Raw genomic sequence first — 17,179 nt, forward strand, 5'->3', positions numbered from 1 at the left:
TTGTCTCTTATTCTTCACAACTGGGGGGAATTTCCTGGACTAGACCCCATTCTGCTTATTTGTATTCTGTACTTTGGGTGGTAAATCAAATTATTGCCCCGTTGTTGCCATTTTGTTTTTTGATATTGGCTCATGTCTCAGCCCGTATTACCTCCTCTGCACCCTCTCATTTTGTGCCTTTTTATTTTGTGCGACTCATTTAAAGGGCTGAACCGTTCTTGCCCCTCACAGCTGCCTCGCATCTTTCTCATTGAGTTGCCTTTCTCTTCATCTGCATCTCTATCTCCTCTAGTGCTTTTTCTCTTCACCTTCTCCCTGTGGAGGTTCCAGTTTGCTTTGTTCTCCGGTGGCTAATTTGACTGTTCTCCTTGCCAGCCTAGCAGCGTGTGCGTGTGTGTGTGTGTGTGTGTGTGTGCGTGCGTGCGTGTGTGTGCGTGCGTGCGTGTGTGTGTGCGTGCGTGTGTGTGTGTGCGTGCGTGTGTGTGCGTGTGTGTGTGTCGTGCGTGTGTGTGTGTGTGTGCGTGCGTGTGTGTGTGTGTGTGTGCGTGCGCGTGTGTGTGTGTGTGTGTGTGCGTGCGTGCGTGCATGCGTGTGTGTGTGTGTGCGTGCTGCTGCTGTCCCCTGCCAGCTGCTGTTATACAACAGTAGTTGTAGTCTCTGCACACAAACAAATCGTTTGCCAATGAATGTGCTCTAAATCACTGTCTTGTAGTAGCCTTTTGTGGCTCATATCAGTTTCATGTTTGTTTCTGATGGATGTGAGCATACTACGAGCCTCCCGGTGAAGCGCGATGACACTTGAAATGATATATGAGAAGACAAAGATGATTTATCATAATGTATATGCGTCTACTTCAGCTGCCCTCGTAGTGACAGACAGGCAGACAGGCATGAAGTCAAAGCCAAGCTCCGATTGGTTCCAGTGAGCAGAGTGTAATCAGCCATCGAGCGTGGGCTCCTTAAGTGTATCTCCAAAGAGGGACCCTCTCCTCCTGCGCTCGTGCACTCATGCAAATGCATCCAGAGCCACTGAGGCCACACACCGCTGCATCTGTACAGAGCATGTCACCATCAGCGGCCTCCAAGGAGCAACAGAGCACATGATGTGCTCAGCACATATTCACACTCAGTAAATATGAGCCTTACCTGTCACAGGCAGGTGTGCTCTCCCAAGCCCAATCACTTTTAATTAACCCCTTGTGGTTGAGGGGGAGGGGGACTGACAGGACATTTCTGCTTATCATTAAGACAGATTGCTCACGGATAGGGATTAGTGAAAGTTCTTCACAAATAATCAATATTGTAAAGGATTTTGTATAAGTAGTTACAAATGAAAGAATGACATTGCTACTGTAGATTTAACATACTGAAAAATCTAAACCTTGTTTACCTGTTGAACACCTGGTTTGTTTTCTTCCCTTGTCTTTTTATCTGATGACCTCAGGTCACTCATTATATTTTTAAGAGGATCATAATGAAGATAAGGTCAGCTTTGTTGATGTTTTCCATGCAGCAGACAATAGAACTGTGTGCCTTTAACACAATAACATTAGGCTTGTTTTTTCTTCACCTGTCAGAGACCACACCTATTGACCCTGCATTTATTATTGAAGCTGCTGTTGGCGAGACTCGGGCCAGGCAGATTGGGTGTCTGCAGTCATCCTTATGTAATCAGAGGTGGTTTCCTGAGAAGCTCAGATGAGGTCATGTTCTGTAAACCGTCTTTTAGTCATAAAGTGTTTACAATGAGGCTAATGACAAAAAGAAGAAATTAGCGGAGACACCGTAATGGCGGCCGATGGGGGCCATTACTTCAGTACACAGTTAAAAGAAGCAGACAAAACAGGTGTAATTGAATGAGCCCAAATGCTCGGATTGATCCTGTTTGTATGCGTTTAGCTACGTTTCTGAAACCCCGACATCAGTCTGAAAAGTCAGTGCTGTGTGCTGCTCCCCTGGTGAGACAAATGCTCCAGTGCTTCACAAAGCAAATCGCAGCTAATCAAATAAGAGCCCTTACAGCGGTGCAGACATGGGCCACAAGAATGGGAGAGGAGTGAGTGTGGAGGAGGGGGTGCTCCAGGCAGACTTCAAGAGGTCCTGATGGGAGGCGGGGGAGGAAGGACACCTGCACAACCTTAAAAACTGTCAAGGATGCATCTAATAGACAGGCTCACGGTGGATATATAATATTTTGATGGAGTATGCGTACCAACTTTTCTCAGTTTGGCCTTGGCGTTTGATGTTGACTGAGAAATACTCTTTTCAGCTCTCACAATGACAAGAGGCTGTATGTTAACCCAAGGATTTCAGAGTGCAGACTATTCACTTTAACACAATCCTCTAATTTAGTTTTTTTCTGTCAGATATATTCATTTGCCACTTCTAATGTTTAGCATTGTGTGAAATAAACACTCTGATGATGCTGTTGCAGAATGCTGGTAACAACAGATAACATGGCACAGAAGCTGGGAGTGAGATATTGTGAGCTTAAATAAAGAATATTGGACCTCTTGACAGGGGCACTAAATGATTTCTTGACAGGTTAAAGATCTTGACCCTGCTCATGTGTGTGGCCTGCATGACATATTTTTATGACAACACAAACATCACAAGTTACATTGGATGTTGATCTTAATTCATATCATTGTTCCAAAATAACCACACATTCTCTCCTTTTTATATACATGTTTTCATGGCTCAGACACAATCAGAGCTGTGTTCAGATTTGAGAGGTTGCTCAGACTTGTTTTGCTCCTTGGCTGTAGTGGTGACGTGCTGAGAGAGGCAGCGGTCCAGCACTGCCTTGGCACAGGTTATTTGCTCTTGTCCACGCTTTCTCTCCTGACATGTTGCCCTGTGGCTCGCCCTCTGTGTGTGGGCAGTTCTGCGTGTCTGCGGGTGTGTGCATGGTGGCAGCAGCTGTGGGACAATCAGCCTCTGCCTGTGACCACAGAGACTGGACACTCGGGGCAGGAATGTCTTTCACTAGCAGAGCAGGATGCCAAGACGCGCTCAAACGCAGATATGTACACCGACCTACTGATGCGTCAATACGCATTTGTCAATGTCCATGTATTTAGACGAGTGAGCAGTGAAGGCTGTAGAATGATAGGGGATGTTTTGATTTTGAATTACGGTAATTACATTTTAAGTCTGGCAAATAAATGGGGTGCTTTTTTTTTACCTCTGTAAAGAAGGTTAACTGTTTACTAGTGTTTGTTCACCTCCAACCTCGCTTTGGTATCAAGAGCCAGTTACAAATAAGGACTTAATAATATTAATGATTTACATAACTCTGTCTATGCATATATATATATATATATATATATAAAAAAATAAAGTCTCACTCTCAGACACTAGAGAGGCACTTGATGGATATGAATCAGTACTTGGATAACCCGTGATGTAAGGTTTCTATAAAGTATGGCTGCATTGTACCAAAGAAAGGACTGAATTTCTTCTTGAATCATATGGATTGTCTCATCTTCCTGCAATAGTTTCATAGTTGGAGAGAGAAGTTTCACTGAGAAAAGTGTATCTTGTAGTCCAGAGTATGGCACTTCTGTGAGGATGCTCTCTCCTGTATCAGGCCCACAATATACTGCTGAGGCTCAGACAGAGAAAACACTGTCTGGTACAGCAGCAGGAGCACTGTAAAGGTCAGAGTCTTGAAAAAGAGGCGCTCAGGCCACTTATAAGAGATGTAATGTCTAACGGCTGACAGCATCTTTTTCTGTCCATTGAGAAAATGGTTGAAACGACTAGAGAAGGGTTATCCACCGACCCACATCTGTGTGTGCTGCAGGCCCCAATTAAAAAAACATTAGCACATCAAAAGTAAAAGGGAATTTAAGGCCACACAGCCCTGAACAAGACTGAAATCAGCACAAAGAAATTCAGTAATGATCCTTTTCTCAATCTATACAAACATGGTTGTGTATTCTTTTGACCAATTATGCACATAGGTCAGTCCTGGGCTGTACCTAATGTTAAATAAAAGCAAATATGTTGTCAAGGCTTCTCTTTCCACTTATTCTAATTTACCATCCGCAATTCCTTTCAAAATGGAGCAGGCATCTAAATGGAAGTTGCATTAGCATTTCATGCATAACCATAAGCTTTTTCCAAAAGGCTGTTTAGGTGTATTTCCTGCTGAATTTTCCTCTTTAGTGGATATATATTAATGCATATATAAACACCATTGTTTCCCTTGTTAATGATAAGCACTTTCTAGTCACCAGGACTCAGGATCACCCAATACAATATTTGGGTTTTGAGTTTGGGTTTTTAGGAAACAAGTGCAACGTCTTCATACCCCTGGAACGTTTCCACATTTTGCACAGCCACAATTTTAAAACCATTGTACCGACATTTTATGTGAAAGAATAAAAACAAAGCGGCACACAGTTGTGAAGTTGAAGGAATACAACTTCAATACGATTCAACAATGATACAATATTTCCATATTTTTTACAAATATATAGAACTGAAAAGTCATGTAAAAGCTATTCAGGCCCCTGAGTCAATACTTTTGGGGTATGTCTCTACCAGCTTTGAACATCTACTAATTGATATTTTTGTACATTCTTTTTTGCAAAATAACTTGAGCTCAGTCATATTTGATGGAGAGCATTTGTGAACACCAGTCTTCAGATCTTGGAAAATGCTGTTCACTTTAAAAGTGAAGGCTGGAAGGTGAACCTCTGTCTTTTGCAGACACCAACAGTTTTTTTTCCAAAATTGCTTTGTATTTTGCTCCATCCATCTTTCCATCGACTTTAAGCAGCTTCCTTGTCCCTGCTGAAGAAAAGGCCCCACAGCATGATGCTACAAACACCATGTTGATGGGGATGGTGTGTTCAAAGTTATGTGCCATGTTAGTTTTCCACCACACAAAGGGTATTTTTCTCCCAGTCTTAGCGTTAAGTTGAGCCTTGCGGAGCTCGTTTCCAGATATAATGCGTTGGCACAATTGCTGAGAGCGCAGGGCGTGGAATTATAAACAAGAGGTGTGATCATGCCGAAAGCTGGAGTGAAGAAATTTGAGGGCGTGTTCTGGTGCAATCTGTGAATGGCCAGAATCGTAACAAATAAACTTCAAAACCAGTGCAGTGGAGTCCTGTCACTATCTCCATATGAGGGAGATAATCATAATAGAACAACCTTCATAGGCATAAATTACACAAATTACAAGTTATAGAATAATGAATACAGTCCAATCACGTAAACAGCGCAGCTCAGCCGTTACGCACTTGGCTCTTGAAGCTCTTTGTCCTGCGCTGGACACCTGTGCTGTGGTAGGGGCCAGACTGGACCGTGCAGACTCATATGACTCAGCTTAGAGAGGAACGTCTGTTTGGGAAAGTGGATAAATCCCCGCCGTCAAAATCAAATCCAACCAAAATCCTTGTCCCAGTCTGCGTAAAACTGGCACAGACTGATTGCACAGCACGAGAGGACATGATCTGCACATACAATCAGATTTTCGGCTCCAGCACTCTGCTCCAGAGGTGACCACAGTGCACGGCTCTGTCCTCACGCCCTCAATACCACGCAGCGTCCCACAGAGCACTCGGGTGTTGAGTGCACCGCGCAGCACATCTCTGACTGTAAATTCGCTGCACTGGGTGACAACCATCACTGGGGGCTCAGAGGTCTGGCATCGGGACTAATGCACGTCATCGCAGCAGTCTAGAGGTGTGCGCTTCGGGATCATCCGCTCCCTTGGCTCTGCTGCTGCCCTGCCCGTTTATGAATAACAAGTCGAGTTTAGATGCAGAAATGTGTTGCGGTGCATTCTGTGCTCAGCATCTCTGGGTTTTGGACCTGGTTTAGTCTTAGTTTTACTCTTTAGTCTGGGTTTAGTCTGGCCACCCCGGGAGTGAAAGCAAGCTCTCCACGTTGCACTAAACAAATAATTTTATTTAAATTTTTGGAACAAGTTAGCAGTCATTGTTTCAAACGTTATCACCATCTTTATGCCAGCGCTAAGGTCATGAAAGTAGCAAAAGAGCGACCTGCAACCGCCCCCTAGAAAAGGCTCCCGTTAATGCTAAATACGGCCCACAAAGTTTTGTTTTTTGGCCAAAAAGTTCCATTTTGACATCATCAGACCAGATCACCTTCTTCCACATGATTTCAATGTCCCCCACATGTCTTCTGGCAAACTTCAAACGGGTCGACTTATGGCTGTTTATCCACAATGACTTTCTTCTTGACACTCTTCCATAAAGGCCAGATTTGTGAAGTGCACAAATAATAGTTGTCCAGTGGATGGATTCCCTGTCCACCTGAGCTGTGGAGCTCTGCAGCTCCTCCAGAGTTACCATGGGACTCTTGGCTGCATCTCTGATCAGTGCTTTTCTCGTTTGGCCTGTTAGTTTTGGTGGACGGCCATGTCTTGGTAGGTTTGTAGTTGTGACATACTCTTTCCATTTCCAGGTGATGGATTGAACAGTTCTAAGCTTGGAAAATCTTTTAGTTATGGGACTTGTGACTTTTTAAAAGGATTTGAATCTTCAGCATTCGTTCCTGTAAAAAAGTTATTCATTTTAAGAGTAAATCACTGTAAAGCGTCAAGTGGTTGACAGACCCCACCTGCTCAGGGCTGTCCGGTCCCTGTATGACTGGAGCAGGAGCTGTGTTTGCATCGCCGGCAGTAAGTCAGACCTGTTCCCAGTGCATGTTGGACTCCGCCAGGGCTGCCCTTTGTCACCGGTTCTGTTCATAGTTTTTATGGACAGAATTTCTAGGCGCAGTCAGGGGTCGGAGGGTGTGGTCAGGGGTCGGAGGGTGTCCGGTTTGGGGACCACAGGATCTCATCTCTGCTGTTTGCAGACGATGTTGTCCTGATGGCTCCATCAAAGCCGGACCTGCAACATGCACTGGGACGGTTTGCAGCCGAGTGTGAAGCGGCTGGGATGAGAATCAGCTCCTCCAAATCCGAGGCCATGGTTCTCGACCGGAAAAAGGTGGCTTGCCCTCTTCAGGTGGGTGGGGTGTCCTTGCCCCAAGTGGAGGAGTTCAAGTATCTTGGGGTCTTGTTCACGAGTGAGGGAAGGATGGAGCGTGAGATCGACAGGCGGATCGGTGCAGAGGCTGCAGTGATGCAGTCGCTGCATGGGACCGTTGTGGTGAAGAGGGAACTGAGGCGAAAGGCAAAGCTCTCGATTTACCGGTCGGTCTACGTTCTGACCTCACCTATAGTCATGAGCTTTGGGTAGTGACCGAAAGAACAAGATCGCGGATACAAGCGGTCGAAATGAGTTTCCTCCGCCGTGTGGCTGGGCACTCCCTTAGAGATAAGGTGAGGAGCTCGGCCACACGGGGGGAGCTCGGAGTAGAGCCGCTGCTCCTCCACGTCGAGAGGAGCCAGCTGAGGTGGCTCGGGCATCTGTTCCGGATGCCTCCTGGGCGCCTCCCTCGGGAGGTGTTTCAGGCATGTCCCACCGGGAAGAGGCCCCGGGGAAGACCCAGGACACGCTGGAGAGACTATGTCTCTTGGCTGGCCTGGGAATGCCTCGGGATCCCCCCGGAGGAGTTAGAGGAAGTGTCTGGGGAGAAGGAAGTCTGGGAGTCCCTGCTCAGACTGCTGCCCCCGCGACCCGGCCCCGGATAAAGCGGCAGAAAATGGATGGATGGATGCCCCCAAATTTAATCTAATCTTCCAGCTTGCAGCAAAGTGTAACTAGTCTTGGCTTATAGTAGTAAAAAAGTATGAAATGCCTACAAGCGTCTACGTTCGATTAAAACCTATAGTACATGAGCATCATTTACTAGATGCAACTTCTCCACTACTAACTGCACTCTCTCGTGTGAGTGTGAGATGCACTGTAATCAGTCTCTGTCACAGGTTCCTCAGGGGCCATAAACCAGACTCTGGGTGTTTCCCGACACTGACATAGCTCTCTAGGACAATGGAGCATCTCATTTGTGAAGGGTCCCCATCATGTCCCCTCTTTTTGCCATTTCCCGTAAATAATAGCTTTGTGCCAATCCCCAATAAATGTGGAGTCGGGCTCTTGTGTGAGACACGCTGGGTGGGTGCTCCTTTAGCAAAGCTAGATGACCTGTCTGTGTCTGGCTCTAATCAGGGGCGCTGCAGAGGCTGTCCTGAGGTAATAAAACACCATTATGCCCCACATCATGCCCTGCTCCTGGCTCTCAGTGTCAGTGGACACACAGACACACACTGCTCAGAGGGCACAGGGAGGAGGTAATAAAGCATTAGGGGCTAGCTTAGCTTATGTGACAGACAGTGCTGCTTGTTCCTCCTTTAAGCAGGTCCGCGTGCTGGGTAGGCCCAGCCTCTTGTCCCACTCACTGAATAGATCCACAGGACTCTGGCTCCACAGAGATAGTGTTATCTGAACCTCCACTGGGCGGCCATCTTCCCCATGTACACAAACGCTCAGCGGGCATGCACACATCAGCAGGAGTGCACAAAGAAACCTGTGGAGAAGGACAAACATAAGGCCCTACGATGTCCCCACAAACTGCTCTGGGCATTTAACTGACAGTGAAAGTGGCACTGAACATCCACTTCAACACTGGCCAAATTATGACTGTTTTTATCTTTTCCTGCTGTGGACCTGAATATATGAACATACAATCTTCTATCACCACAGTTCTAATTAGTTATTATTCAATGTTAAGATAATTTAAGCAATATTAAACCATGCAGGACGTCCTGCCGCAACTATCTTTTAAAACTATTCCAGCAATGTAACACAAATCATGGATTTATCTGCAAAAAGCTTTGAAACACAGAAATCCTGTATCAGTTTTGTATACCTTTTATTGCTGTGTTTGTTTAATGTTAACCAGCTCCTTGTTTCTCTTAGTTTTCATGTGTTTCATTTTGAGTTTTGCCGATTAAAGGGGTTTCGGTCTAGATCCTTTGTATGAATCATGAAGACAGTTTGTGCGGCTGTATGAATAAGTATAAATCAAGGGCTGGTTGTTTTTGTGCTAATTGTCAATGCACTAAAAATGGGTTTCCATTCCCTATCGGCTGTTATTTTCCCCATACAACTGATATTTATTTGCTGTGAAGGCCCAAGGAATGCTAAAGCTTAACATTTTCCTTTCAAATAATATTTAGTCGTATCCAACTTGGTCCCATCAGAGCAGCATTATCCACTCACAGAAGTCCCTCATCTCCTTGTGTCCCTGCTGCTTGTAGAATCCCAGTTATTCCGCCTTTTCCCGGAGATCTCCACACATGACCTGCTGCCGCTGGGAGGGACCCGGATAAGCTGCATTTGCACCCATTTGCACCCAACTATTTCAATTAAAAAGAGATTTAAGGTGGAAAAGCACTAGTTTAATAACGGGGCATGCAAAGAAAATCTTGTGAATATGCTTAAATCTGTGGTAAGTGAGCACAAACGACTAAGAAGATTGTGTGGTAAAATGATTGATCATTCTAATCAGAGAAATACAATAGATGTTTGTGTACAGTTACATTTTTATGGCATGATTCAGGTTAAAATCTGCTGCATACAAATAGACATTTCTGAAAATAGCTGGTTTGTTACGGTGATTGCTGCTTCAATAGGGTGAACGTAATCGCTTTAGTGACCTCTGACTTTTCCCTCCCATGACAGCTGTTAAATGTTGGTCATATTTAATTCTGCAACAATTGGAAAGCCATAAAACTCCCACAATTGCCTGGCCTTTGTGGATAAAAATAACATTATAGCATTATTAATATCCTACTTGGTTAAATGTTGTTGTAATTTTATTGTATCTTCAATTCAGTTGTTGTAGTCATCAGAAAAGAAGCTAAAAACAGTAACTAAAAACCTTAAATTTAAGAATAGGATTTGTTTATGGTGCTTGGCTTGCTGTACTGTGTCAAAAATGTGTTGGGACTGGTTTTGTGCGGCTAATTTTATGTTCTCTGAGAGCTGGCAAATGTGTTATACAATAAAAACAATTGACATGCCCAACCGTCTTTAACTATTGTCCAGCGCATTTAGCATTCCTCAAGTTTAAATATCCATTGAGGCGTTTGGAGTCACATAACCTTAATCTTTATGGCTGCTCCTAATTCATAAACCAGCGTGTTTTACAACATAGGGCTCACATTCTGAGCGTGCCCAGGCCTGTCTCGGCTAGTTAACAATCAACCCTATATCCCCATTACGCACAAACCATAGTGCACTTATTATACCAGTCTCATCTCTCATATTTCACAGGCAAGTAATGAGAACAAGCTGCTCTTATTTTAATTGACAGTTTATTGCATCAAGGCATGATTGCATTTTAAACAGCTTCTTAAAAAAGTACAAATGAAAATAACATGGAAAGATTATCAAACTTCATATGATACAAAAGAAAATCTTGCTTTTCAAAGTCGCCACTGCTCATCATTTGTTCAGATGCACTACATACGCTGAAATAGACATTTGAGAAAAGCAACGACGTATCTGAGAAATCCCTCAGCCAGTGATTAAACTTGTGTCTTCATAGTAAACACAGAATCACCAGTGTTCTGCATATCCCTTTGTAAATGTTCTAAACCATTTTTTCTTGCCAAATAAATGATTACTATAGTACGAATTGACATATTTATTAAGGATACAGATACAATTTAAATAAGAACCTAAATAGACCTGAAAAGCCATTCTAAAACTGCTGCCTATAAAAGTGCATAATGTTACTTGATTGACAAGGAGTGTTCCATTTATTTTTGCCTCTTCGACAAATGGCATAATTCCTGCCTAACTTCATGCTATATATATATATGTATATATATACTTTAAGAATATATATTAAATTGACTATAACATACGTCACAATGGACCAGTATCTATTCAGAGTTGTCTTTACATGACATGGCAAATGAGCATATTTACTGCACGTTAGTATAAAAGTTTGGATGCTAATGTAGCAAGTAGTAGTCTTTGTCCGCGCTTTTGACTTGATTAAACCCACACAGCAAGAACCAGTGCTGCCTCTGGTGAAGCACGCCAGAGGAGGCCGTGAGGTAAATCCATCATTCCGATCAGATTTGTTTCCAGTCCATTTCCAGTAGAAGAACCATCAGTTTTCGAACCAGTGTCACTGACGTTAAAATCACAAACAATATGCGGTATTATAATTTAAACGTCTGGGAATCAAGGAAAAGATTCATAAAAAGGAAGCAACATTTTTTTTTTTTACATTTCAAAAATCCATGTATCAATGTATTTACAATAGAACATACACATTGATTTTTCCCCCCCTGTTTTTATTCTATTGTTAAAAATGCATGGTTTATGAGATTAAAAAATGATTGCTTTTCTTTTTAATTTGCTGTGTCAATTTTGTGCAACGTTTGGTCCCAACGTTATGGTCTATTGCAGCCTGTTAGCTCCTCAGTATATTTGTCCAAAACAGCTCCATGTGATGTTGAAGATTACAGGTAGGCCTCGACATTTTGCCAGGGTTGCATCTCAGTGAAAAAGCCCTCACACAGGCCAAAGCTCTGATCTAGAGTCAGGGGAATGGGCTGCTCTTCCTCTTTGATCTCCTCCCAGGGCTGAAGCACCGCCCCCACTGGTCGCTCCGGAAACAGCGCCGCGGCCTCGTCGTACTGCTGCAGATGCGGATGCTGGTTCTGGAGCAGATCCTGTTCCAACTGCTGCTGGTGGTGATGCTGGACGTGGAGATCCAACATGCCGTTATTGTTCCCCATGACGCACTCCATCGTCGGAACGTCTACGTAACCGGAGTACAACTGATGGTGATTTAGATGTTGGCTCTGGCCCACCATTTGGTCCCATCTCCCGAAGCCTTGCCTGCTCTGGACGGAAACCTCCAAGTCGCAGCCGAGGGAGCTGAGTGCCGTGTTGATGTCCAAATCCTCAAAGGTGCTACAGTTTCCGCTCAAGACGTCGTCGAACACGGACGTCAGGTCAAAGTCCCCGCGGAGGGCATTCGTCGCCAACAGGGGAGACTCGCCCGCTCTGGTCGGCTTGTTCTTGTTCTGGAGCTGCTTTCTTTTGCTGGTCTGGAACGGGCAGCCATTCTGAGGGTAACCCAGTTTGTTTTGTCTGTTGGCGCTGCTGCTGTAGTGGTTAGCTGACATTCTTCTGCGCTTGAAGATGCCGTTGACGAACATGTCTGCGTACTGCGGGTCGATTTGCCAGAATCCTCCTTTTCCTGGTTCATCCTTCTGCCTGGGAACTTTCTTGAAGCACTTGTTGAGGGACAAGTTGTGGCGAATGGAATTCTGTAGAAAAGAGAAAGCAAACATGAATTTTCAGGGTTTGTAATTGTGCTTGGAAGAATGTGTTGGCTTTGACAGGGAGACAAAAGAGGGAGGGAGGTGTATTGTTTGTATGGGAAAGCAAATGTACCTAATGAGGCTTTCTAGTAACAGGCAGCTCTGAACATTTCAAACATGATCAGCTGGGCTTAGCTGCATCTCTCTCAGGAGCGCTCATTAACACACACCTACACACACCGCCTTGCATTCATGTTTATGTGAGGACAAATGACCCTTTAATAAATGCATATATATATATAAAAAAAACTCTGAATCCAACATATGCTTTTTTTATGTGACCAGGATAAGTCACGACCAGAGAAAAGGATGTCTAATGTAATGTCATGTCCACAGTGCTATACAAGGACCCGCACTTGCACACGCATGTAGTGGAGTGATGTCTATTCCCCTCAGACAGAACTCCCTGAACATGGGATTTCATATCTTGGCACAAAAGAACACAACTGATTTGTTTTTCATAATTTTGCATCAAGATTTGTCTCTACTTACACCATTAGTGCCTGGTAAATAGCCAAATGTTTATGATTTATTACTTCTACTGAGTTATCTTAGTTTTCATTTTCAATATCTACCTTCTTCAATTCTTCAATATTAAAAATGAACTCGGTATTACGAGAAATCATAACGTAATAGAACACAATTTCTTTAGTATTATCACTTTCCCATTGATGAAGTCTCTCAGGCTTATTTAAATCCAGTAATGGTAAACCTTTTAGCTGTGACACCGGAGTATCTCTCACCTCACCGTTCTTATTTCTCATCAATAATAAAGATCAAAATGAGTAGTGTGAGAGACAAGGGTTTATTACCTGCCAGCTGGGCTCTGCGTGGCGGTAGTAGCAGAAGTTGTCGGTGATCCAGTTGTAGATGGTGGACAGTGTGACTTTGGGCTGCTTGCTCGCCTGCATGGCCATGCAGATTAAGGACGCGTATGAATAAGGCGGCTTGACTTTGTGGTTGGTCTTGTAGTCCACTTCCACCTGTGGGTTGTCTTGAGGAGAGTAGTTCTGTGCGCAACTGGTGAAGCGGTGCGTCATGGAGGAGTCTGAGCCGGACATCACGGGGCTGCCCAGGTACAGAGGCATCCCGGTAGCAGCTGTATCTCCTGCGGGAGGGCTGGACGGGGAGTCAGAGCCGCCTTTAGGAAAACCAAAACGTTTCAGATACTGTTGTTGGACTGACGTCCCGCATGTATTAGTCCTCTCTGGATCTGCGCTCAGGATGGAGAAATTCTGGAGCCAGTGAAGACTAGTGAGGCTGTCGTCCTGGGGCGCGCACTCAGGACCGCTCATCGTTTGATCCATCCATTTCTCTGCAAACTTGTTGGCAATTTCTGGGCTTGTGAGAACCGGCATTGTGTCCCTTTGACTCAAAATGAAGAATACTCACTCCGGCATTTAAAGTTGATTCTGAAGAACAAAAGTGGTTATAAACCTAACTGTTACACAACGAGTGATGTGTCCGGGTTGCTTTCTATGATTTACGAAAACATTTTGCATTTTCTATCGTCCACATTCACCTACCTACAGCAGTGGCTCTGTGGTAAGGTGCTCTCGGTCCGTGTGCACCTGTTGCAGCAGCCTCTCCTCTCAAAGGACTCAGTCTCTGCGCAACAAGTGCCGCGGGGGAAGGGCAATGCACATCCAGCAGCTGCAGCTCGAGGACGAAAGAATATATGGATTCAGATCAAATTCATGTCTTCTGTTCTTTAAACCTAAATTCCAATATATGGGCCTGTGGCTGGTCAGAAGGTGACTGTGCCTAGAGGTTGTAGGACAAGTGCCTCATAAAGCTGTGGGGACTGCCCACCGTCCCTTTAACCACCCGAGGGCGCGTCTGATTGGCTCTTCGTCTGCCTCTCTACTCGTGCGTTAAAAAGAAAGCAAGAAGTAGTTCTTGCGTCTCCTCCTCTTAAGTCTTGCCTTTTAATGTGTGCCTTTGTCCCGGAAATGTGTTGAAACGTGAGTCCGGTGCGGCGCGCGTCGCTGACCCCCTGCTGGCGCTGAAAAAGACGCGCCACACATCCCGCTTTGCAGCAGCAAAGAATGAAAAAGTGACCTTCCTCCACTGATAAGCCCTTGTTTACCACTCCCATTCCACTGTTGTATGTGTTTATGTGTAAGACATGTGTATTGTCTCTTTTGCAGATCAGTTTACCCTGTATGCACACGTTGTTTGGTTAATCCTGATGAACTACTGACGACCCTACATCACCATAGAAACAAGTTTCTTGAATAATGTAGGAGGACATATTTCTAAATACCCGTTGTAATACTCTTCTCTGATAAAAACTGTAAATGTGTAGTTGGCCCCAGGCTTCCTTACGGGCCCTGCCGTGCAGTTTATCAAACTGAAGCGCCTTCATGGGGAATGACTCTGTGGGGCTCCTGGGGCTGTGTTCATTAGAAAACGCTGCCCCCATGTGGATTCATACAATATTGCATGTTGTAAAACGGTTTGTATGAAATATGTGAGTATGCAGTATATTTCTTGTTTTCTGATTTGATCTATTCGTCATAGCCAAGTAATGGAGAAGTTTTTGAAAGATGATCTCCAAGAAGTTTTTTTTTTTTTATATATGGTGTATAAATATTTGTGTGTGTGTGTGTGTGTGTGTGTGTGTGTGGGTGTGTGTGTGTGTGCGTGTGTGTGTGTGTGCGTGTGCGTGTGCGTGTGCGTGTGCGTGTGTGTGTGTTAACGTAGAACGGGACTGGGGGTGCTTGTACACACTGTACAATTAGTGACTTATTACTACCTTCATTTGTAGCAAAGGTTCTTAATTACCGCTATGATTGAACCCTTATCACCCAGCCACAATTAGCTCTTGTCCAAGACGTCATATTAATGGGTTGTAAAGGAATGTACAATAAACCCCTTGCTACTCATACACTAATATGCATAGTACGTTTGTGTGGACTGTTATATATTTACCTTAAGCCATTGACCAATACATTTTGCAGAAGTGACCAGCAACTGCATCTTGCTATTGATATTAAGGGTGGTTAGGAAAGCTTTTTATATACACTGTGTATAAAGTCCTTTAATATGTAACAAGCAGCTGTTCTGTGACCGGTCAAGGAGGCTTCATGTGAAAACGTCTTAGGTTTGTTCAGATTTGTGACAAAGAGCCTGCTGCTGAGGTGGACAAATGTTTAAACAGCTGCTGGTATTGTTACCAACCTCCCACTGTCCTTGAGCAATGGTTGCAATGCATACAATACATCTCAAGTACACAAAAAGCACTGACAAGGACCACTGCCCTGTTACATCTGAACAACACTATTGTGTTAATTAAGAACTTCTTAAATCTGACAAAGAAACAAGGCACATTTAAGTTTGTCAGTAACTGCTCAGGTAACAATTTAGTGTAGGATATAAAATGGTTTGTCCAGAGTTAAGTCCAGAAGAAACACCCTAATTCTCCTCTGAATTACACATTGGCTACATTTACTGTCCTGCTTTTTAAAGGCCTATGGGACAACAATAAAGTTTACTGATGAAAAAACATGAAGGAAAACTACATTTCTGAAGAGTTTCAGTTGCTTACTGAGAGAATAGGTGCATAGAAACAACAATGAAACAAACCCCAGAACTAGAAGGTGTGCACAATTCCCCTTTTCACATCTGATTATTATTTTGCAATATGTGAGCAACTGTGTTCAAGTTATTCCCTTGTGGATCAATAAAGTGTATCTGAATATAAGTCTATAATATATTAGTCTATTCAGGTGGGCTCTGTATAATTCACCATAATGATGGCACAGACAGTCCCCTCTAGTGGTCTCTTTACAGCACTGTAGAGCTTAGTTTGTGTTTGACACTGCTTTCCTCAGATCAGAGCTCTTCAGCAGACTCTACACTTGTTATCTTGAATTTCTCTTAGTGCACCACAATGCACTGTAGCCCCAGGCTCTGAAGGTCCAAAGCAGGCCCTTGATCCGGCCCTTGATCCGGCCCTGAGCTCATTGTGTTGTATTTTATTAGACTTATTCCATGTATAAAGTCAACGTTGTCTTGGTTTTACCTATAGGTAGGGCAATGTGGTGACATTTAAAAAAAAAAAAAATTGTGACCTGATCCTGCTAACTTTTGTCATAGTGATTTTCTGTTTAATGGGGCTCACCTCAAGGATCATGTTTGGGTTGTGTTCAGGTTGTCAAAGCACTTTGTGATGCTCTGGTCCACGTCTAGAGGAGATGCCCCAGAACACCAGACCTCTGAAAGAGGATGAGGCCTTCCGCATTATAAAGTCTGTTGAGAAGGATGTAAAGCAGTATTTCATCACATCATTTGACGTTTTTGCTTGGAATATTCAGAATTAAATCTCTGTATTTTTATACAGATCAACATCACTCTTCGTAAAGAATTGAAGAAGCGTACGTGTAGCCTTTCCATAGCTGTATATTGGCCTAGTATAGAGATCATATCAGATCTCCCAACATTAATTAATGTTTGAAATCCGTATCAATGCTTACAAAGTTTTTATTTTTCATTGGTAGTGTAATGTACACTTTTAGCCAGCAGGTGTCTCTTTGCACTCGGTATTCCACCATTTCTTACCCACGTCCAGAAACGTGCCATTGATAGATTGTTTACAATGTACGTACAGTTAGCCTACCCACAATCCACCGCTGTGTTTATATCAGAATGTGCTCAGGATGCAGTATTTTATTTTATTTTATAATGCATGCGTAACCTCCTCTGCAATAAACTGCAAGGGTCAGGGAGAAATTAGGGGAAATATGCATAAACCTTATAATGAGTGTGTTGAATATTTACTTGTAACCATGATGAATAAAGCGCGTTTAAGCCAATAATAAAGACAGATTAATGGAAGTGCTTTTATAAATCCCAAATTCTCTAATTATTGCTTAAATCGGTTTACGAGTAATGCTTACG

The 17,179-nt window shown here is 43.7% G+C and overlaps 1 protein-coding gene across 1 annotated transcript; it reads right to left on the reverse strand.

Annotated features, from left to right (window-relative positions):
• Positions 1 to 11,233: 11,233 nt before the first annotated feature.
• foxj1b (forkhead box J1b) lies at positions 11,234 to 14,066 on the reverse strand. The gene is made up of 2 exons (XM_072456548.1): positions 13,090 to 14,066; positions 11,234 to 12,223 (listed from the first exon to the last, which is right to left on the reverse strand). The coding sequence occupies exons 1-2, from the start codon at positions 13,633 to 13,635 to the stop codon at positions 11,408 to 11,410; spliced, it is 1,362 nt and encodes a 453-aa protein (XP_072312649.1). The 5' UTR covers positions 13,636 to 14,066; the 3' UTR covers positions 11,234 to 11,407.
• Positions 14,067 to 17,179: the final 3,113 nt, after the last annotated feature.

This window comes from Eucyclogobius newberryi, unplaced genomic scaffold (genome assembly GCF_026437365.1).
Source record: "Eucyclogobius newberryi isolate DKJ021-1_F unplaced genomic scaffold, fEucNew1.0.hap1 SCAF_20, whole genome shotgun sequence".
Classification (NCBI taxonomy): Eukaryota; Metazoa; Chordata; class Actinopteri; order Gobiiformes; family Gobiidae; genus Eucyclogobius; species Eucyclogobius newberryi.

Coding starts and splice junctions, on each gene's coding strand:
- foxj1b (XM_072456548.1), bottom strand. CDS start 13,635: ATGCCGGTTCTCACAAGCCCAGAAATTGCCAACAAGTTTGCAGAGAAA. Junction 12,224..13,089: donor ACGCAGAGCCCAGCTGGCAG/GTAATAAACCCT, acceptor TCTTTTCTACAG/AATTCCATTCGCCACAACTT.